Source organism: Tyto alba, unplaced genomic scaffold (genome assembly GCF_018691265.1).
Source record: "Tyto alba isolate M040663 unplaced genomic scaffold, T.alba_DEE_v4.0 Super-Scaffold_40, whole genome shotgun sequence".
Classification (NCBI taxonomy): domain Eukaryota; kingdom Metazoa; phylum Chordata; class Aves; order Strigiformes; family Tytonidae; genus Tyto; species Tyto alba.
In genome coordinates, this window is record NW_024881316.1 from 34,060,107 (window position 1) to 34,084,507 (window position 24,401).

At 42.1% G+C, this 24,401-nt stretch overlaps 1 protein-coding gene across 1 annotated transcript; it reads right to left on the minus strand.

The window, feature by feature from the left end:
- On the minus strand, positions 1–23,926 carry YWHAQ (tyrosine 3-monooxygenase/tryptophan 5-monooxygenase activation protein theta). The gene is made up of 6 exons (XM_042803147.1): positions 23,764–23,926; positions 22,292–22,676; positions 5,271–5,394; positions 2,609–2,772; positions 2,135–2,230; positions 1–1,074 (listed from the first exon to the last, which is right to left on the minus strand). The coding sequence occupies exons 2-6, from the start codon at positions 22,583–22,585 to the stop codon at positions 1,015–1,017; spliced, it is 738 nt and encodes a 245-aa protein (XP_042659081.1). The 5' UTR covers positions 22,586–22,676; positions 23,764–23,926; the 3' UTR covers positions 1–1,014.
- Between the last annotated feature and the right edge of the window lie 475 nt (positions 23,927–24,401).

Genomic DNA, 24,401 nt, shown 5'->3' on the forward strand with positions numbered 1-24,401 from the left:
TGGTTTATAAAATGTAATTTTATTTAATGTTACTTTGCTGTTACAGAGGGCATAACATTTTCACAAGGCTTTTTTGGGACTACAATCAATGATTAGCAACACACAATAGTGGTCCAAACTCTCTAAATAACAATCACTGGACAAACTTGACACCTTCTCACATGTGCACAAACCTGCATGGAAAAGTACTAAATTTTATACTTGGACATGTGAACTTCAATTGGTTTTCCCATTCCAGTGTATTAAGAAATGACATGCACTTTAGTCTGCCAAAAAGCACTGCCTGTACTCCGGCAGTAACATGCTGCTTCTAATACATAGTAAAGTGAATACCAGAACTACAAAGGCAGGAGTGTAAGTGAACTTTTATTGGGAAGGGATATCAACTTAAACAGCAGCAACTGAGGATTAAGAGAAGCCCCTGTTTTCAAACACACAAGCTTCTGTATTACATGATACAGGAAGCAACTCAATTTGTCATTTTCCAAACTTGAAATGCTCAACTTGATCTGGCCCAATACTTCCATATTCCTGCTGAAAAGAATACACAGTAGCATGTGAAAGTCAATTATGGAAAGGAAACCCTGCAGAATAAGGAGGGAATGTGGAGAATTAAAAGCTATGTGGAACACTCTTTAGTTGCAATTAACTACATTTTCATATCTTACTGTAATACAAAACACAGTCAACTGGCAGGAACTGGTTCAGATTTGTTTTTAAATACCAGGTACACTTTAGTCCGCTACATAAGTGTTTGGAAGTTACTTATGTTTATATGAAATGAAGCTATTAATACTTTTCTACAGCAGTAACCGCACACCAGGAAGGCCAGGACAAACACAAATCAAGGAATGGAGTTTTCCCAAAGCTGCAGTGTGAAAAGACTATAAATTGATTTCCATACACATGGATGGGTTTTCTTTGCTATAGGAAATCCAAGTGGAGCTATAAGGAATGGAGACGTGTAAAAAGGTTTCTTGAGAAGGAAAGGGAGAATGACGCCCCACGTGCAGTTTAGTTTTCTGCACCTTCTGCAGCATCACATTCTTCTCCTGCACTGTCTGATGTCCATAACTAGAAAGACAAGAAAAACACTGTCAGGTTTCAGAAGTGCAGCTTTACTTCCACAAAGGGAAAACTATTGACTGTATAGGAATGATAACGGATTAGACTTAAGGATGTCTACGAAGTACCAGTGCACTGGAGCCCTACAACCCTGGCTCCCAGTACTTGCTCAGAGAGAAGTGACTGGAAATAGCTCCTCATGCACAGGGCACAACTGGCTTTGCACCTCAGGTATTGGGGGTACAGCAGACAGTGTTCTAAACAGGTCCAGCCGTTTGTGCTTAATAGTGAGTGAGCTATCTCATGGATCCTAGATCCCTCAAGGTGTCTGAACAGTAGCTTCGTGAGTAACGTCAATTTCAAAAGCAGTGGTTTGAGTTGAAGCTAAGCATCTTATAGTGCTAATAACAGACATTTCTACTGAAGGAGTATTGCAAGATAATAAATGTTGCTGTAATTTTAAATGCAGTGAGTATCCAGAGAGGATATTCTCTAAAAAAACTGCCTTAGTTACGTATTTTAATAGAATCTAGTGGTTCCATTATGCACTTTATTCTTAAACCATTAATCATTATAACACATACTCAAACATCAACTGATTTTATCCTTAATATATTGAAATTGTGGATCTTTTCTTTTAAATAAAAATCAGGAAAATTACTAAAGCAAGCTGCACTGGATGTACAACAGGAAAGATGTTTTGTTTCTGAGGTAGTAATCAGAAAGTTTGAGTAAGAATCCCTGCCAGATTACAGGCTATTTGTTTACTCCTTGTCCCATCTTGCAGGTTAAATTAGCTGAATGCACCTTCTTCCCCTCCACTGGAAAGGCCAGCAAACAATGAAGACCATGAGCTATCCAAGCTGTTATCCTGGATTACACAGCATGGAGTTGCTGACATCAATTTACACTACATTCAAACTTAATTATGAAAAGGTATAGTAAATAGATCGAATTGGTGCTGTGTTCTGTGCTGAAGAGAAGTAAGGGTTTTGTTTCATCACAAATTCAGTCTAACTGAGCAAATACATGGTTACAGAACCAGATAGCACATAAAAAGGCAACTTACTGTTAGGTTGTCTCTAAGCAACTGCATGATGAGAGTACTGTCTTTGTATGAGTCTTCGTTCAGTGTATCAAGTTCTGCAATAGCCTCATCAAACGCCTAGAATAATTAAACCATCTTTAGTCTTTCTATTAATTGGTCATTGAACAACCAGATAGGAAACCTATCAGTAACGGTAGCTTAAAAAAAAAAAAAAAAAAGCAACATTAAAAATTAATGACCTGAACTACTCTATTTGAAACAGAAGCATAGTAAGGGCATAATAAAAGCTTCCTGTGTTGCTGCAAATTTAAGTCACATTGTAAATACAGCCTGCTTGTACCTCTTTAATTCCACTAACAATATGAGCTTGGAAACCAGATACATTAAGTAGGATCACTTCCTGCATAAACTCTAGGAAATAATGATTCGTATTATTTTAAGCATAAACTCTCTTCTACTGTCCCTGCAGGCATAAAGAAGAAAAAAGTAACTTACTGTCTTGGCCAGTGTGCAGGCAAGCTCAGGATTGTTGAGAATCTCATAATAAAATACCGAGAAGTTAAGAGCTAGACCCAAGCGAATAGGATGTGTTGGCTGCATCTCCTTCTTGCTGATATCAAATGCCTCCTGATAAGCTCCCTGTGAGTTTTCTATTGTTTCTGTTGAAAAAATAAGAAACATTAAGTTGCAGGTTCTGTTTTGGGGTTTTTTTCTTTGTTTGTTTTTTAAGATAGGACTATTTAAACACTCCATTAGTAGGAAACTGAACTGTCCTCCTCTTAGCAAAACACTGCACTTACTTTAATCAAGTTAATGATTTTAAACCCATTCTAAGTACATCTGCCACACTGACAAAACACAGGGAGCAAATTAAGCTACTACAGAGCAAAGGTATTCAAGAGACAAATAAACACAGAGAAGTTAATAAATGCAAACATTCATGATGACTATATTAGCTCAATGGCCTTTGATACTCTAGGTCCAAAAAAAAAATTATGCATGCATTACTACTTCTACAGAAAAAGTAGAATACATCCTGCTTCATTCTTTGCATAGGATGGACATGCTCGTGTGAGTGGGGTGTGCCACTGTCTGTACGGCCCTACTTCTGGAGGAAGTTTGGGATGCAGTTACTGCATGCTTCTAAACAACTAAAAGTCTGCCTTCAAAAACTGTGTGTAGACGGGTAAAGATAAAAAAACCAAGGCTGTGCCCAAAGTAACTGGGAGAAATACCACAAGGAAAAGAGGTTACCAGGCCAGAGTGAGTACTTTAAGAGTGCTACGTATAGTCTATTCCAGAATCTCTTCCGATACACAATCAAAGGGCCAACAGCCACCCTAAACATGCCTGCAGAATGGAAGGAGACTGCAGAAAAAGGAAGGCCATTGTCAGAGCTCAGAATACAGATCTCTGAGGGAGCTAATACCATAACTGCTCTAGAAAGTGCAGGAAAAAAAGTTTGGAAAGTAAAATCTGTTAAATATTCAAAGGAGTCAACACACAGACTTGGGTTTTTCAGTATTTACACTGTAATGAATGCTAATGGACTATTAATTTGTTGAGAACAGGTGGAAAAAAGGCAAAAAACCTAGCAAATGCAGGAAATAAATTAGCTTGTAAGTACATAAAACATATTTGAAGCTAAGAAAATAAACAGATGCTTAGAGGTAGAACACCAGAAAAGCTTCAAGTAAAACTCTGAGGAGTCAAGCATAAAATGTATGTACAGTGATACACAGAATCTGTAACTTCCCAGCAAATCACCAAGATCTGCTAATAAGGTTATCAAGCAGTCCCTCTTCTACAGTAAGCACACATATCAGCACGCACATCACTTGAAATGCAGGGGGTTTTTAGCCAAGATAAGATGATATTTCTCTGCTCAGATAAGCCCACAGATTTGTAACTGTTGCTCAAGACAAAATACATATCAGATAATCTTTGTGAAAGCCAAAGACAAGTTGACTCTGCTACACTTGGACCTGCTGCAGTCATCTGAATCAGGCAAAGAGTTAAGAATTTCTGAATGCAACTCATTAATGCAAAGACTTTTATTCCATTTTGTATATTTTCATCTTTCAGCTTAAATGGTCTTACAATACAAGGAGACTAACAAAGCCTTTGTTTAAGTAACAATCAGCTCTGTCCCCCCGCTTTGCAATTCAATCAGTTTAAACTACCCAACACTGTCAGATGCCTACCATACCCAACCCAAAGGGATGGTCTCCAACAGCCCATCTCCTTTCTGTGCCACAGCAGCACTCCAGGACTAATTTTAGTTTGTTATGTAGAAATGTATCACTATCTTATGCCATACCAAGAGTTTTTAACATCATAGCAGTATCTGGCAACCTTGCAAGAAAGTTCTCATACTCCATTTCTATACATCCTCTGAATAGAGAGTTAAAATCCTCGGCAGAAGAGCTTCCTGAGGTACTTAGAACCACCTAGGCACACGTTCTGACTTCTAGGAACATTCTACGTTCTCAGGATGCCCAGTATCAAGTGACAGTACCAGCTGTGAAGTTTTCCAGGCCTTTTCTGCTGGATCCAAAACGGCAAACTAAAGTTACACGGACAGGATTATCCCCATGAACATCGATCATTTCAGAGTGTAGCTCACACTTCTTTGGATAGTGTATTGACCGAATAATCTTGTTGCTTCTTTATAAACTTAGGTGACTACAATGAAGTGTGCTTCACACTGAAATGGTTAAAGCTCATACATCATCAGGACTCCATCATGGAGTAAAAACATGTTGCAGAGATCTGTTTACTCTTCCTCACCAACTTTATTTTAGTAAAGAAATACAAACAAACAACATTAAATATGTTAGCAGACCTTCACCTAAATTATTTCCCAGAAGCTCTGAATAAGCATTATGGAACAACTATCCAGAAATTTAGGGTAGGTGACAGGAACACCAGCTAAAATTGCCTGGTATACTACACATAAGGTCTATTCAGACTTTTACTCTCCCATCTGTATGAGCACTGGAGATTTCCAACAGAAACGAATTTGTTCCCACTCAGCTAACTCGCGTGAATTCAGAATAAGATACTGGCACATGTATTTCATTTACTGCTCCCTCACCCATGGCCCAGAACTGAAGTTCATTAGCTATTAAGGACCCAAAGACCACAAGGTACTCACGTTTTCTGTCATCACCACAGGCAACTTCAGCAAGGTATCGGAAGTAGTCTCCCTTCATCTTCAGGTAAAATACCTTGCTCTCTGGATTAGTTGCATTAGCTATTAAATATTTGTCCAACAGCTCCTAAAACAACAAAAACAAAAACACATTGACATATTATGTACACCATCACAACTAAGTTCAATCTATTTTTCTTCTCTACAGAAAGTTTGGCTGGACTCAAATGTTTGCTACAAGAAAAAAAGGACTTAAGGGCATTTTAGATAGATGCACACTTATTTAAACAAACCGTGTAAAGGCACAAAGCTAGATGATCAGTCAGCCATCTGATCAGACTGCAAAAAAAGTAAGAAGGTTTACTGACCTATAGTTTCAGGACCAACTTTAGTTTCAAGATATGCACTTCTCATTTCAAAAACGTTGCTGCAAATGAGTAAGCTTTTACTGGAAAAATGAAACACTGTGAAGAAAGTTTCAAAGCTATTTATAGATAAGAACTTGTTCCCACTTCACAGGGGAAAAAAAGTAAGAAAAACAACTCTGCTATTTTTTTTGTATAAATTGTGTTCATTAGACTTGAGATAAGGAATCTCCAGCCCAGCTACCAGAGAGGACCAAGGATTTGAACCCATCTAGTCAGCAGCCAGCCTCACCAAACAGTACCAGCTCTTTGCAAGGCTGCAAAGCAGCACTCGTTCCCGCGTAGCAGGCAAGCATCCTTCATGTCCGCCCCGTCGCTCCCGGGAACGGCAAGAGCTGTACACGGCTCTCCAAAACACCCTGAGCTGCTGCCAATGCTGCTCCCTGTGCTCACAGCTCTCCCAGCTGATAACCAGAGGGACAGAGAAAGGTTTGCAAGCCTCCAGCATGAGAAGGTAAGTGTCTCCAAGGCTGCAAGGCCTCCTAGCCCTTCCAAGATAGGGGTGAAGGCGGAGGAGGGATGAGGTACAGGATTTTCCCCCAGTGAAGCGGATACTTCTAAAAACTGACAAGGAGAGAAGCTTCTGGCTGACGTCCTTGTCACTCTGAGCCCCAGCAATTTTATCCAACTCATTACCACAACTGACCCATGTTTTCTGGAGTTGAGAAAAGATGCGAATAAGCTCCAATAGACTCAAGGAAACCCCACAATACTCAGAGCAACTTTACACTAAGCATTTAAGTGATAAAGATCTGCATTCAGTTACTTGGAAAATAAACAGGTCATAAAAGCAGCACAAAGTTTCCACAAAGCCTGCAAACTGTGTCTAGTTAAGATTTTTGTTAAATGAACATGTATCCAAATTAATGAGCAGCTACAAATAAAATGTTTAAGGACCTGTAAGCTTTCAGGGCAAAACCCCTTAGCATTTTAATTGGCAATTGTAGCACTATAATCAAAAGGAGCTAATTTTAGTCACAAACCTACTCCCTACGCATACCACCATACCATTAATACCTCCTTTAATAATCAACAGTAGCAGTGCAATCCAGCTGAAAGTGTTTACTCATTCTGGGTCCATTTGAGGTGTTGGGAATTATTTTAAACCGACACATGTAGTAGGGTACTTCCAATTGCTTTTTTTCACCCACACAACACGCTTACCATGGATGTAATATTGCACACATCCTCACAGACAAGATCCCTTCAGAGATCCCCCTACCAAGACATTACAAAACTGTAAAGAGTTACAAGCTCTCTTAATACCACCCTAGAGAAAACAGAGGGAAGGTAAGAGGATACAAAACCCGACATACCCTTTCACTTACCAAACCAGAAACAGACATTTTTAGGACCTTCTGTGACACTTGAAAACCACTGCCAAAGACTAGACACTGGCTAATGTGGCACAGGAATTAAGTGGGCCATTTGTATAACAGTTAACACAGTGAAGTATGAAAGGTCTTGAGGAAACGTATCGAATGGTACATCTCACCAGTGTTATGGAAAAAGCAGCAAAACCTTAGGTATGTTTCAAAACAAGAGTTAAGACATAGTTGGCAGATGGGTAATACAACCCCATATTAATACTGTTACTTTGCATGAGTCATTCTCATATTAACATGAGTTATTCCCACCCTACACGTTTCTGCAATGAGAAGAACTTCACGTTTTGGCTCAATGCTTTCCTGATGCTTTTCTCCCATGAGAGATGTCAACGCCAGCCATAAAAGCATAACACTACACAAACCAGTCTCAGAGACGACAATGCAGTAACCTCAAGTTTAACACAGAAGTTTGATTTTACAAGAAATCGCCCAGAATGCTGGAATTGACATATAATATGCCTACGTTTAGAGAGGTTCCTTAAATCAGTCACAATCAAAGAGTAACTACCAGGCTCTAAATGCCATCCCAAGGTTGGGACTGCATTAAGCAGCAGAGATGTGATTTATCCACATGCTCAGATTAGATGTGAGAAACTATGCCACAGTCTAAGGAACACCGTCCAGACAACCAAGAAAGATAGGTTGTATGGGATTTTTAACCAGATATTTGACAAAACTATACCTTTGCTTTTTCTTTTAAATGCTGAAATGAAACTTTTCAACATGTTACAACTACATCAACAAGGGAACAAACAGGCATTTTGTGCCTTCCAAAACCTAAAGATTTATTGTAAACTTGGCACACGAAAAATATTACTTATCTTATTACAAAAAGTCATCCTTAGAGGTAGCTCTACCAATAGAGTACCATGAATAACTGATGCGACTTAGTTATGACTTAAAAATAGGAATCTAGTGTATGCAAAATGTTTACAGGAGAGCTTTAGCATGTCTAATAGAAGCTGACCCTCCAACCTACATTGCCTACAACATTAATGCCATTTTTTTTCAGATGAGATAGACCACACACTTCTTCCAGGAACACAAAAGGACTTTGCCATGGCCTCAGCCCTACCACAAGCAAGGAGCACTGCAGCTGGTGTGTCAGTGCATCCCAAACGTGCTACCTCCATTATGCAGGTTTGAAAGCCAGTGGTTCTGTGCAGATTTCTGAGATACTTGGGAGAAAAAAAAAAAAAAAGAGGATGATGTGAGTGCACTGTAGCTTTTCAGACAGCAAAGGGTTGGTTACGTACACTGCTGTTCCTAGGCACTCCTCAGCTGGGGGAGCTGAACAGACCAGACAGCAGCTCCTCCTCCCAGTTCATCTTAAGGGCCTCCTAATCCTTACCACAGCACATGGTAAGGGAGAGATCTGTGCCTCTATCAGCTAGGGTGGAACATCCTTGCTCTGAACTTTATGTATCCGGTTTTGGTTTTTTTTAATAGCCTTAAATGGAACAAGATCGCATTTATGAACCATCTAGGATATAACAGAATACAAACAGACTTTGAGTAAAGCTGATTATTTATCTATTCAGACGTTATCTTTCAAATCAATAATGTATTTGGTACACTTAGTGAACCATTCATCTCGGGACATCATCATAATTTCTTGGAAGGCATCTTACCCTCCAACAGACACAATGTTGGCAGGACAGTGAAAGCAGACAGCACAGTAAGCTAAATGATTTACTTTACACTGTTGTGAGTCAGTAATAGCCAAGAAAACTCAAGATTTCCTACATCTGTTCTCTATCTTTCCCCACTTGGGCTTTTCTACCTTTCCATCAGACAGCAATCAGTTCAGAATCCTCATTTTAAACAGCAGTTGCTATTAAATAAAATTAATAGAGGAAGCCTGAGCAATGAAGCAGACCTCAGCCAACCTCAAAATTTATGATAAATTTTACAGAGAGAGAGAGACAGGCACTGCCACAGTTATAATTCTAGCAGCACTCGAGGAGGTTCAAGCTGCTCCACCTATCCCCAGTTTCTAGCCAGGGATTCAGAGGCGAGGGGTGGAATGTATTGACTTTGCATGGCAAGATTTTGGTAGCGGGGGGAGGGTGTGGGGGGGTGCAGGGGTGGGTTCTGTGAGAAGCTGCCAGAAGCTTCCCCCATGTCTGACAGAGCCAATGCAGCCAGCAACAAGACAGACCCACTGCTGGCCAAGGCTGAGCCCATCAGTGATGGTGGTAGTGCCTCTGGGATAACATAGTTAAGAAAGGGAAAAGGAAAAAAAAATGGGGGAGCAGGTGCAGCTGGAGGGAGGAGTGAGAATACAGGAGAGAAACAACTCTGCAGACACCAAGGCCAGGGAAGAAGGCGGGGGAGGACCTGCTCCAGGCACCAGAGCAGAGATTCCCCTGCAGCCCATGGGGAAGACCATGGGAAGGCAGGCTGTGCCTCTGCAGCCCTTGCAGGTTTAATGGTGGTACAGATCTCCACCTGCAGCCTGGAGAGGACCCCATGCTGGAGCAGGTAGATGCCCAAGGGAGGCTGTGACCCCATGGGAAGCCCACACTGAAGCAGGTTCCTGGCAGGACCTGTGGCCCTGTGGAGAGAGGAGCCCACGTTGGAGCAGGTTTTCTGGCAGGACTTGTGACCCCATGGGGACCCACACTGGAGCAGTCTGTTCCTGAAGGACTGCACCCTGTGGAAGGCACCCACGCTGAAGCAGTTTGAGGAACTGCAGCCCATGGGAAGGACTCATGTGGGAGAAGTCCATGGAGGACAGTCTCCCGTGGGAGGGACCCCACCCTGGAGCAGAGGAAGAGTGTGGGGAGTTCTCCTCCTGAGGAGGAAGGATCAGCAGAGACTATGGGTGATGAACTGACCACAACCCCCCATCCCCCTGCACCACAGTGCTGGTGGAAGTAGAACACAGGGGAACTGAGAGATGACACCATCATTAAGAACAGCGGCTGTTCTTATCACATGCCCACAACTTCTGAAGCGTATCACCTTCTAAACCAAGACCTGAACAGCTAGCAGTTACGTGTTCTACAACGACAAACATGCCTCAGATGCTGCCATGAAAAGCCACATGACGTTGCGGCTGCTGGCCTGCCCTGTTGGTGGGTGATTCTCAGAACCTTGAGCAGTACGAAGACGAAGGAATCAACACTGTCCTCAATCGTGCCCTGGTGTGGTTGCATTAAAATAGGTTTGCACTGTGACAGTTTGTGGTTGGTACCTGCTACTTCCCCCACACCAATACATTATTCTCAAGCGGTACACCGGTCCTCCTGGTAGCATGACAGGATTTCCCACCCCACTTCTCATTAGTGTCGCTCATTCATCTCAATTTATTTCCACCTTCACAGTGTGCTAACATTCTTGCCGTCCTAACAGCATCATATTTTCATATATGAGATTCTCTTTCCCTCCTACAAAAGGCAGGCTTATTTATTTATCTATTAAAGAGATGTCCGCAACAAAGGGCTACCTATCTGTGGAATAGATCTGCAGCAAATAGAGCCTGGCAGCAATCCACTTCTTGCCCCTTTAAAGCTGAAATGATTTTTTTCTTTTTTTTTTTTTTTTTTTGTTTTGTTTTCTCTCCACTGGCAGACTTATTCCTTTACATGCCAAGAGGAAGTTACTTTTCAATCGACTCTTTGGATCCTTCTCCAGTCCCACTTTGGTTCTTTCCCAACTGAGTAACTGTCCTTTCTTAGCCTCTCTTCCCCTCTGCTTAAGGGGGAGCAAGGGCTGAACATGTCGTTGTAGTATTGGACCACTGCAATTAACCTGAGCCAGAAATATAAAGTTTAATTCATCAGCTCTCATCACTTCCACATTATTTCAGCTTTCATGAAAAGCAAGCCCTGAAGGAATATGCCAACAGTATCTTTACTTGAAGTGCCCGATACAAAGAAGCTCCCTGAAGACACAGCTCTCATAATTGGGGGTTGTGTATGCATCCAGCCAGCCTCTCCTTACATACACCATGCACACATCCCCTGCAATTCATGTACCAGTCCCACTCCATATGTTTTCTGTTACCTGTTTTCAGGAAACCCCCTTTTTTTAAAAGTGGACATCAGAACTGAAAGTCCCACCAACCTCGCCCATCTAAGCTTATTTTAAAAGGCAAGCCTGATTGAGACATCAAATTCAACCACAGTGATACTAAATCCTTTCTGTACAATTTAACAATGTGGTAGGTTCAAGTGGCAGAAAAATAACACCACTATCTGATCCGTGCTGTTCTCTCTTCCCACATATTCAGCTATAAAGAATCTTGGCAGCAAATATGAATTTTAAAAAAATATCAAATACTAGACTGACCTTTGAGACATCTCCAGCACTTGCACTTTAGAACTGGACTTCAGTAAGAAAAGCAAATACATGAGCATAAGTCTCCACATATATTCCAATACCATTAGCTAACAGACATATTCTTCACACATACTTACTTGTTTAATACCAGAGGATGAACATGAACTAGGTCAACTCCAGACTTTATCTACTGATCGCAGGTAGTTTAAGGTCAATTTTCAAGGCAAGCTAAAGATATTGTGTGCCTAGGTACCTGCAGTAGTTCTCCATGTGGTAAACTGAAGTAACTCTAAATATTTACAATGCCACCATCACTCAGATGTCAACGCCTATGACATGTTTGGGTCACATCACCAGCACCAAGTTATTTAATGTTATGCTATTAAAAGACTGATCTACATTGCCATTTGTATTTCTCACCAACTATACACTGTTAGTTTTGCTCCACCAAAAGGAGAAAAAAAAAAAAAAATAAAAAAAAAAAAAATCAATGTAAGAGCAACCATCATAAGCAGCAATGTTCTCCAAAAGTTTGCCCCCATAAATATAAACTGGTTAAGTTGCTGCATGGTCTTGAGCAAGGAGTGTGCCAATGTTCAAAATTACTGTCATGGAGTTCTGTAAATAAAGTCTATATAAAGTTTGATTTTCAAGTCAGACTGTTTCAGCAATATTTGTGAGCCTAAGGCCCATATATCTTACATCACGTTGTTTAAAATACCTTATTTCGACACTATCGTCATCTTTTGGGCATATGATTTTAAATCTTATTATTTAAAAGCAAACATCGTAACAGTTTGTGGGAAGTAAGTTATATTTGCAGGTTTTAGTAATTTAAGACAAAGTCATCTGCTGGGCTCTAACTCGTATGACACAAAAAGCATCGAGAGAAAAGAAAATCCAATAGTATTACCATTTCTGATACAAGAACAAACTGATCAATATCAATGCATATAATGTAAAAAAGTTTATATTCCTCCTCACCCCATGATGGAAAAAGTTCAATGATAAGAGAAAAAAACCGAAACAAAACAAAAACAAACACACAAAAAAAAAATCAACCCAACCAACAGAAAGCCTAGCTTGAACTTCAGATCAACTGCTTGGAAGCTCTCTGATGTCCAAGTGCTCATCAGACCCGCCCGCAGAGGAGGTGTTGCCACTCCACAGGGCACCAAGTTTCACAGGTCCTACAGACATTAGGCTGCATTTTATTGTTGTTTCCTATGTGTTCCTTCCCTTGCTGAACCAACACTGAGTGTTCACTATTTTCAACTACCTTTTATTTTTTTAATTCTTTTTAGGAGCAGATGTTACACCTGTGACAGCAAGTAACTCTACTTAATGCTGTACTTGCCTATAACAGTATAGCCTTACTGGTGAAACCCCACGGAGCCAAATGGTTACATGCAACTGAAACCATTTCAAAATAAAGCTATTTTGAGACAAGGTTCCTTAAAATTAATGCACATGCCCAGAGTCCATGTCAACACCACTTTTTTTTAGCAAGTTAACCTACCACCCTGAACATGGATTCAATGTCACAGTCCCATCTAGAAGAAATGCAGCTTGCGTCCCATAGGCACACTGTGTGAAGTGTGTGACACTACATAAATTCAGCCAGGGCTGCAATGTGCAAAATACTTGGGAAAATTCTTGTCTCAACTATTTCTGAAGGTACATCCAGCTCCAATATGAGAAAAAACACCTACAAGCAGCATACAGGGAAATGGTTTCTACCCTAACTGCAGTCAAAAAGTAAAGTAAAGAAGTTGGTGAGGTAGCTCATACCAATATATTTGCTTAATATAACTGTTAAATGCAAATTTTAACACATTAAATGTTTCAAAGTGTTTGACAGCACAGATGATCAGTGTAGGGTCAGACCTTTCAATAAGGTTTCTACTGACAAAGACTGCCTGTTTTAATCATCTAGTAAATTGGTATTAAGACTTCTCAACTACTTCAAGTATAACCAGCCATTCCAAAGTCCACAGTATGACTCACTGCAACCTAGGTGTGTTTTAACATTCAGCAGTTGTTTTCTTGACAGGAAAGGGAGAGTCCCCTGCTGTAACACTAAGATCACTTTACTTTCAAAAGTGTAATTCAGAAGTAAGTTCTTCATCTTTCTGGATTCAAAGGCTGTGCATCAACTCCTTTTGGGAGAACACTAAATAGTTTTCAAACAAACCTCTTAAGACCATTAGTATTTCAGTTTATATATTGAGGAAAATATGTGTATGCCTTTCCAGTAATGGCATGGCCTTAAAATGACCTGACAAAGCACTGTCAAAAGCAGAGACAAATGTACCTGGCATGGAAATGGGAAGGGTGACCTAATTTGTCTTTTCCATTTGGTTCTGAGTCTTTGTCTACATAGCTTTAAAAACTGGCAGTCGATATTTAGGATTGGCCCTGAATGAAGTATCTGCAATCCCACTTAACAGATGCACTGGAAGCCTGAGCTGCAGTATGTCTGCCCACACTATTCCCACCTGGGGTTGAGATTAATTTCATCTAGAACTCACATTCACTCCTTACATTTCTCCTAAAACAAGAAGCTAGAAAGTTCTGTGGTCCCCAAAGAACTGTGTAAGCCAGGAACTAAAAGTGTGTGGAAATGCAAGTTCTCCTTTCTATAGATTTTCATCAGACAAAACCAACAATCCAGTGAAAGTCAAACAATTATTCAAATTTTTATGAAAGATCCTTAAGTTTTCCAGTTTCCCCCTGCCAAATGTAGAAGTGAATCTTCATAAAAGTATCACCTCTTTTTTCAATAATTATTAAGCTTTGCTGAAGTAGTGGCCATAAAACACAGTCAAAAGCTTTCAGGACATTTTTTCTACTATCAGACAGATTTATCTCAAATTGATTCTAGCATTCTTCCATGATCGTATTTGCCATATTTCTAATTCCTCAAAATACTTCAAGTGTTATCTTCCTCTTAGTAAACGTGCATTACTGACATCAAATTCTTCCCTTCAGAATCCCAACTACTTAAAAGTTTCTTCCAGCATCCTCCATTTGTGATCTTCCACAATATGATAGAATCAAACAGAAAAGTATAAATTTGCATTTTAAAATATTTCTATGGTGTGGAGCTACAGAAGCCCTTAAGATATGATTAAAAGATTGACTGAGATATACCTAGACTAACAATACTCAAAATGAACAGCATGTAGGAATTATGTGGGTTTAAGGCACATCGCCCTTGTGCAAATAACTGATTTTTAAAGCCAGCCTTTCATGATAATAAATGAACTCTGAAGGACCTAGAAGTTTTACTTGTTTCAGTTCTACTCTCTCTTTGGGAGCCCTAGATCAGAGGCTTGTGATCACCAAAATCCAGAAAGGTAACGAAATAGATGCACTTCCTTCCCATCACTTAGTGTGGCTGGAAGAGCCTTTTGTATTGTCCAACGTCATGTCACCTTGAAGGAAACCCAGCCATGTATTATTTCATTCAGTGTATTAGAAGTGTGCCAGTAATTTGTCATTCCCCAAATGAAACAACCAACAATAAAGTCTAACCTAAAAGTCACAAGAATTAGAAGCCAGTATTTCAGATAACCTTGTTATAACCATTTTTCATAGCAAGTGAAACTTGACTTTCTTGTTAAGGCCCTGCTACCTACTTACATTTAAAACAATTTCTGCTTACAATAATTTTGCAAAATGTGTTCAACTTTAGAACTTCCTGAAGAAGTTTTATCCAGGAAATATGAGGCTGACAGTCTGCTAAGAGTGTATGTAGTGTATTTAAAAAATTTATTATGAGCAAATGGAAAGTCTTCTGTTTCCAGAGCCTAATATGACTCTTATTTCCAACTGCTTCAGTGGATGGATCGTATAAATTACGGGACAGAATAAAGATTGCTAGAGAAAAGAATAAACCTTTATCCGTGTTAGAAACTGGTAAATCAAACCCTTGATTCCTTTAACAAATTAAGAGAAAGACACAAGCAAACTCACAGCTAATCCAGGACTTTCTAGCCCATAGGTCTCTACATCTGATGTTCTGGTGGGTGCATAGAAGCACGGGATGTGAAACTCAGCACTTAAATTATTTTTACTGCCTCCTACACCTAAGTGCCCAGTTCACATGAACTGTTATTCAGACGTACAGAGTGAATTAGCAAATTACAAGCTTACAAGTCAGCTGTATGCTCAGCTGGAGCATTCTGATATTAGTTCTGTAAATATCAGACCAGTGAACTCTGTAGAGCTATATGGAGTAAATGCCACAAATGCAGTGTTCAAGAACAGTCTTAATCACCTTAGTGATAAACTTAGCTTCAAGTTTATGGTCAAGTACAAATGCACTTAAACACTAACAGTAAGCAACACCTACAGGCACTAGGCCCATTATTCTCAAAGATCAAGACCATAAAACTACAAAAGGGGTAAGATCTACAAAAATAAAAAAATGTTGTTTCATCAAGCACACACCTTCACCTACCAAACCTACAAAAAAAGTATATCCATGCACTTTTACCAGCCTCCCCTGCCTCATTTTCCTCAGTACCTTGCTCTGGAAATCAGGTATCCCCATTATTGAAAACAGAATACCAAGTTTCTTCGCCCATATAGAAATTGGTACAACCTACTGCTTTAATAATGTGCTAAACACCACCAATTTCTGCTATCAAAGTAACTGCTAACAACTTTCAAGCTCGAGTGTGTTTTTTCATGAAGTTTATCCCTCTGATATATAGCCTTCTGCATTTTACTTCAAAAAGGCACCTATCATATTAGTAGTAGAAATGTCTGTGAGACAACTGTCTAGCAAGTAAGCATGACAGTGATTTACAAAAATCTGTTAAAAGCTTCACTGCACTAGCATCCTACTTTCTCAAGGCCACCAAACCAGTAAATGTCCTCCAGGAAATTTAGTAATTCTAGATGTACAAGTGGACTGAGGTATAGTACAAAGCTTTAACAGCCTTGACTACAGCCAGGCTAGTTAATCTATAGCTTACACTCATTAAAAAATGGATTTAACTGGAGACAGATGAGGCTTTGGTTGCCCCATTCTCAACAGCTGGTCACCTACATTGGTATTACAATTTCCTATTTTCAATTACTCCACATCCTGCTTCTCACAGGATGTTAACATTCAGGACAGGCCTTTCAGAACTGTTAGGAGCTATGACTTTGCAGACTTGCAATTCTCTGATGGTCATTTCTTAAACCTTTAAGAACAGACAAGCCATTATCTTTAGGTTTTTCTACTTTCAATAGACATGTTAACCCTATTCTTAGCTTTACCTCAAGATGGAGATATCCACACAAATCAAATCAGTGCTCTAACTCACTCCTGTAGCTTCTGAAAAAGGAAATTGCACCGCACACAAAAATAATGCAATGGCACAAGTTTTCAGAACCTCAGACAGAATACCTTGCTGCTGTTTATCTTGTATCCTTCACTAGCTTGCTTGTGTGTTTTTGGAAATTCAGTATCCAGTTATGGGGGAAGGGAGCAGCAAGCAATGACTGTGAGGGCTGGAGGCCTCAGCTACAATCACAATTCCTTGAACTATTTTCAGTTGGGCTTTAACAGTTTTCAGCCGCTTCAAGAACCTCAGTGCATTCTAGGCTTTGTTTCTGCAAGTGTCAGTCCTTAGAAATTGATTGCACAAAAGTATATAGTACCCTGGCAGCAGATTCTAACAAAGGGCAAAAACTGACGTAGAGAAGGTACAACTATGAATAAATCAAGTCCAGATCATGAATTTAAATGTAAGTTTCAAGCATATTAAACTAGAAAAGATTCACAATTCCACAATTCTTATCAAAAATGGACTTTTGATAGAAGCTGTGCTAAGAACACAAATGAGACTCAACTCTCCCCACGTATTATCTTCCATCAAAAAAGACAACTGTTATTCCAAATTAAAATATTCATTTAACATTCACTCCAGAACTCTGGATTTGCCAAGTAACATTCCTAACCTAAGGTCTGGCCTTCAGTCATGAAATAGCTAGTGCTTTTAGTCAGTTGCTTAAAAAGAACGAGCGAATAGCATTTGCTTTAATTTACAAAAGGTAAAAAATGTAATACTTGAAACACTGTCCCAACCACTATTGGGACAACTAATTCAAGTCCAAAAGTAGTATTAACTTAAGCAATTACCATGTCTGACCTTCAGAATAAAACTGTATCCTACACAGTTCCCACTGCCAAAAGATTGTAATATCCTTTTATTCAGACGCTAGTTCCACTTTTACAACACTGTGTACTTCTGTACAAACCCTGGCCATTCACTGAAAATAGGAAAGCAGAGGGAAGACATTAAACTCCAGTAAATCGCTCATATAGTAGAATCAAGGTGATACGGAATCTGCCAAATTTCTGAATTTATAATAAAAATCAAGATTTCACTTTTCTGTAGGCAAAGATAACAGTAGGGAAAAACAAGACTATGGTCAAAGCTTAGTCTTCATCTGACATTGGATTTTAGTTGCCACGAGGAATCTATTTGCTGCTGCAAGAAAACACCAACTTCATTTTCAGTGCAGCTATAAACCTGTGCTGTTGAAAAAAGCTGCTCTGAACATTACCTGTTAGTATGGGGATTTTTGTTTTGTTTATTTTTAAGTAATTAATTTCAGAACTAGATCTACAAAATGGATAAAAATCAGAAGAGGACACAAATTTGTACCCTTGTTTTTATTACCATTTATTGTTTCTTAATTACGCAAAGCAGAAGTAGTAACAACATTGCAACCTTGGGGAGGGGGAGGAAGGAAGGAAAGGGGGAGCTGGCAAGAGCACCACACTCCTACATGCTTTCAACAATTAACACTGCAGTCTCACAGAGGATCAAACATTTACAAGGATTCTCTCAACCTTAAGACAGTAAAAATTGAAATAAGATACACCTTACAGCTCAAGACTATTTCATTGCAGGCACTGCCACAGGGTACAGAAAAGAACCAACAGCACAAGTAATGTTACTGTTGGTCCATTTCTAAAAGTTCATGATGCCCTTGCTCATTTCTAGAAAAACTGGCTGACATGGGCCTAACAGTGCAATGTAAAACTGTTTACAGAGGACCTCATAAAAATAGATGTTTGGAAACAACTGAAAAGACATATATGTAACTTCTCTACGCAGCTAGGGACACCAGGAGTAAGTAACCATCAAGACAGAGTTGTTTCCAAGCCCGTAATGATTTTAGCCACTGCATCTTCATCAAGTTTTAAACTGTGGGCAAGTAATTATCAAATCGCATCTCTACTGCTCTACAAAGAGCTCCAACAACATCAGGACCTAGAAACTGAACATATGCAGAGTGCTAACAAATACAAATGGAAAACCCCTCAAGTTGGAGGTAGAGTGAACTGCTTCCAGGCAAGGGCTAATGTCCATCCGTCCTTCCTTCCTTTATGCTAGTTGTCTCTGAAGAACCAAGGAGACTGAATGCAACACGAGTGATCACTATGCAGAGAATGAGGCTCTCAGAAAACCCAGCAGTTTGACCCACTCCCCTGGAGAAGTTCCAATTCAAAAGTTACCTTTTTTGAAAATCTGATGTCACTAAACAGCAGGGTATATACACAATCCTGCATTAGTCTTATATTGTACATTCCATCTTCAAAGTTTCACTTGTTATTTCACTAATTACATGAAAGTTGCTGCTGGACCCATCCCTTCTACTTTATATCCCTGTCTTGAAATCACTCAGAGAATACAAAAAATCCATGAACTTTGTGCTCAGAGAGCATATGAAACAACATAGTCAACTTTACCTTAAAAAAAAAGTTACTTTATTCAAGGACAAGAGTTTCAAGAACAGTTTTGACCATGATTCATAAAGGATGATTCAACATTAATTCTCTACATTACCAAAGGATTAGCCAATCAACACCAGGACTTCAACAAAACCTCCTAGCCTACCTTTCGGATAAAACATTTTTGCAAGTTGTTTGACAAATGTCATACCATTTGTTCATCAAAGAGCCACTCTCACCTGAAATACCAGTCATAAAATTAACAGTTAAAAAGGGTTTGGATCACATCTACTCCTATTTGCAAGGTAGGCAGTTAAAGAAATGTCTTCACTGCTTGGCATGAGATGGAATATCTTACTGTGGTCACTGATGGTGGCTGTACATTAACTAATTAGTAAAAGCTTTATTTTTATTATTTATGTATCTATCTATATATAGGTATCTCAACATAATTTTGGATGTTTGTATTCTAGTGGTCATCAAATTTAAGTTCCCTGTAAACCATACTGTAAAACAATGCCTTACCTAACTGGCTTGAAGTGTTCTTGACAGGAAAAAAAGGAATTGCAGATTCAGTGCTGCTGCTTTTTTAATCAAAAATTAGCAGTATTTTGTAACGCTAGCACAAGTACTTCTAAATGAAGGTTTCTATAACAGCTGATATACTCCATTTTGAAAAGCTGTGCCATACCAGTAATAAAAAAAAAAGCCTTTTGAAAAAACTGTTAGTAGTATGACTAACAGCAGTCACACTCCACCCAACACATCCACCCTTGCTAAATCCAAATACTCCAGATGACAAGCAACCTTTCCACACTACTTGCCAGCAGTTGTTTCAGTTTAGCTGCCTTCCTAGAATTAGAAAAGCATCTCTAAGATCCAACTTAAGAGATGTCAAAAAGGCTATAAGCAATTACTATAGTATTAGTAAAGAAGAAATTATCAAAGGAGGAGTCAGAACCACTTTGTGGCTCAGCTTTTGGAAACTCGTCCTTTGTAGTGCCTGCACATTGTGAGTTCCAACCTCTCGGGCGCTGACTCATGGATCATAGGAGTGGTAGATGAAGGAGAAAAGGGAAAGAAGCAGAACAGAATGTAACTGCACATGGCCCTCAAAGGAAGAGTAAAAATTGGAAGGCTTGCAATAGATCGCTTACATCTCCTCCTACCAAAGAAGGTGCACCTCTGCGCGCGGGGCAGAACAGGAAAAGTGTGCACAGCTGTAGGTTTCAGTCTTCACTACTTCCTGCTGCCTTCCAGGCAAGGAGGGAGGGAGAGTGTTGTCAACCAGGCCATTGCTGAGAACAGAGGACTAGAATGCAGGGAAAAATTCAACTAGCACAGGAAGAGCTTGCTTTCCTTACGTCAGAGGTTTGTGTCAGCATGGCTACCAGAATACCTGCTGTCCACCATTTGATGCAGCTGGAATAATTTCAGTATAGACACTGGGTAAAACTACCTTTATCTACCTTTTAAGAAGTTATCTTTATCTACCTTTATCATTCAATCTCCCTATGGAAGCAGAAGCTCCTTGTCAAGATGGCACAGCGACCAGTATGAGATTTTGTTGATAACCTTATTTTAGGAACTAGATTTGGTAGAAGGAGAGAGGGAGATTAAGAGTGAGCTTTATGTTGAGGTCCCAATAAATCAGTTATGAAGCAGAGCACTGAATGGAGGAGATTGAGAAGGGTGACAACAGCATGAACACTGGCACCCCATCACACAGGTTCTAGTGAAACTTGTCACCGGAAACAGGGATCAGTGCCCTACACAAGTCACATCATTTTCACAAAGGTGAAAGTTTCACAACTTACCTATGCCTGTAACTGTAGAAACAGCTGATTTGGAAGACATGGACTATTAAAACGTGTTAAGGAATTAACTCAACTGATTCATTAAGCTAAGAAAGTTCCAAATGATTTTCAAGCGAAGACAACTCATTTTGACCAATTTAGAAAAAAAGCAAACCTAGGTGGCAGCATGAAAGGAAGCATATAGGTATTTTCAGCACAATCCAAACAAGCACTCCCTTGTACGTGAGCCAGAACACTTAATCAAGAAACAAATTCAGTTACTTCCAAACCAGTCAGTTTTAAATTCAGGTCTCCTAAACCAATCTAGGATACATTTACCTCAAAATTGTTTATTTCCTTATAGACTTGCTTCTTCCTGTTCTCATGCTAGCAATACTAGACACCAAAAAGAAAAAAAAAGTAACTAAGATGAGCAAATCAACCACTGAAGATTATCTGCCACACAATTACTATTGCATTGCACACATGCAGCTTCCTGCAGCCACAACTCCTTGGTCACGTAAGAAAGGGTCCAGCAGCCTCCACACCGCTGACACGCATCTCCTCTTCAGCTCCCACTACAGTGCAGTATGGTTTCGCTATCGATAGCATCTGGAATTCTGCTGCTTGTACAGAAATATATTCCTGGGCTTTGATGCATGCTTGTGGTGTCATGACAGTCATCATACCTTAGTTTTGCATTATTACATAATTATTGCAAATTCATCTTAAAGAGCCCCCTGAGAAGTCAGCCTGAATCTGACAACGACAATACATGTAGAAATTGGCTATCTTCAATACAGATGTCTTGCTTTATAAAATCATTTTATATTAAAAAAAAAAAACCCTCAGTATGTCTCTTAAAGACCCTTGAAAGTACTTTTTCTTCACAAGAAGTAAATGAAATGCACACCTAGTTACTTCAAATGCTTTTAACAGATTATTAGCGCTGATCTGAAGAAATAAAGGGGTCTCATTTTCTTTTCAGCTTATGTTATGAATAGACAAGCTTACTAACTGCAGCACAAACAGGCATGAGGCTAAATTCTCTGCATCTCTGCAATTACCTAGCAGAATACTGCATACAGTTCACTCCATCCAAAATCCCATTCCTCAATTTTGAGTCTGTATCTCAAACACCTCTACACATACGGGGACCAGAACATAGTGCAGATGATCTTTCTCCTCATAGTAACCCACGTAACGGTTGCAGAAGTTACTGCACTGACTTCCCGTACCCCAGCATAATACTTTGCATGATATTCCCCAGCCAAGTTCCCAGTCTTACTCCTCAACACAGCTGCACATGAATACTGTATTTCTTCCTCTTAATAAAAGAAAAAAAAAAAAAAAAAAAAACACAAGGAAAAAAAAAGTCCCCACTCACCAGCACAGTGGTGCAGATGGACCTGAGCTCAGACTCCACCTTCTCCCGATAGTCCTTGATAAGCTGCATCTTCTTGTCACTGGTGTCTGTCTTCTGCTCAATGCTAGAGATGACCCTCCAGGCAGAGCGTCGCCCCCCCACTACGTTCTTGTAGGCCACTGAGAGCAGATTGCGCTCCTCGTTGGACAGCTCGGCACCTTGCTCAGTTACTGCCTTCATGCAGGTGGCCATATCATCGTAGCGCTCAGCTTGCTCAGCCAGCTTGGCTTTCTGGATCAACTCGGTCTTATCCATGGTGGCTGGCAGCGGGGCAAGAGCAGTTTAGTAGCAAAAGCAGGAGAAGCTGGGGATGTCACACTATCAACACGAGAATGCACCTCAAAACCTGCGAGGAAGAAGACAGTAACCATGACGCTAGGGTAAAACACTACAGAACACCATCTTACACCACCCCTCAGCGACCCACCAAAAAACAAGGATAACAGCGAGCCTCGCCTCCCCTTCCCCATCTCCAGGTGCTACTCAAGGAGAGAGGGATTGCAGCATCCTGCCCTTCCACAAAGGGTTAAGGGGAGAGGCACTCATCTCAAGGGTCCAACCCTAGGGAAACCACAACCTAGAAACCCAACCGGGGAAGGCATGCTCGGTGCTAGCCAAGGGTCAGCTGTCTGAAGACCAAGCACTGGAAATAGTTCTTTTTCCATCCGAGCGGACGTTTTGTCCTCACTCTGCTTTTCTTCCACGCCTTATCTGTGAACCTATTAATATGCAGTCTAAGAGAGACCTGGAGGATACCCAGTTACCACCAAGCCTGCAGGCCTTGCGCAAAGCCCTCTCGCTGCGCGCCGCAAGCCCTGCGGGTGAGAGCCGAAGAAAAGCGGATGCTAAAGCCGGGACAAGCGGGGGGGGGGGGGTGCTGTGAAATAAAAATATAGATCTAATAAAAGGAGCGAGGCGAGCTCGTCCGTGGCGAGGCAAGGAAGGGGTTAAAACCCACCGGGCTGGCAGAGCGGGCCCGGGCCCCACCTCCTCCGGGCACCCGCGCTCCGCGGGGCCAGCGAGGCCCGGGGCGGCCGGGGCGGGGCGGCCGGGCCGCTTCGCCTCCTGGCGGCGGCGCGGCGGGGCCCGGGCCCCCTCGCCTCCCCCCGGCGGCCGCGGCGGGAGCGGCCGTAGCGGCGGCTCGGCGCGGCGGGGGAGCGCGGCGGCACGGCAGCGGGTGGGGTCCCGGCCCCGGGGAGGGCGGCGGGCAGAGGGGGGCGGCCGGCGCTGCCCCCCGCGGCAGCAGGGCGGAAAGAGGAAGCCGGCGGCCCCGCCGGGTGCGAAATGGCGGCGCTGGCTGGCTGCGCCTCCCGCTCCCCGGGGCCGCCGAGTGCTCCACGCCGCGATCACAAAATGGAGGACGCGGCGGGCGGGCGGGCAGCGACGGAGCGGGGCCCGCGCGCCCGCCGCCCGGGACGCGGCACCGCGCTCACCTGAGTCCGCTGCGCTAGGCCGGGCCGCGGGCGCCACCCGATCGGCTGCCTGGCTCGGGGCGGTGGCGGAGAGAAAGAGCCGCTCCCGTCTCCGGCGAGAGCCAGCGCTAAAGGGCGTTGGCACAGGCAAGCCTACCCGCTGCTCGGCCCGCGCCCACGCGGCCAATCGCAGCCCGGCCTGCGGGCCCGGCTCCGCCCCTCCGCGCCCCGGCAGCCAATCCGAGCGGAGCGCGCCGCCGCGGGGGCGAGCGCAGTCAGGGCACAAGCTCGGTTGGCCCGTGGGCTGCGGCTGGGGCCACGGGGTTTCCTCCAATTAGATCCAGGGTGAGATGACGTCACTGTCGCCATGGTGATGCTGCTACAACCCCTCCTCCCCCCCCCTCCGCTTTTCCCTTCCCCCGCCGTCCCCCCTCCCCCGGCAGCCGCCGCCCGGCCGCGGCACCGGGACACCGGGGCGGTGGGGGGTTGAGGCGCTGCCCCCGCCGGCAGCGGGGAGGGGGGGGGGGGGGGGGCTCGCTCTTTCGCCCGCGGGTGGCTGCGCCCTCGGCCCGCCTCTCCCCTCAGCGGGCGGGAGCTCCCGCGGGAGCGGGGCGGTGAGCCCGGGCCCGGCTGCCGCTGAGGTGGGGCGAGCCGACGGG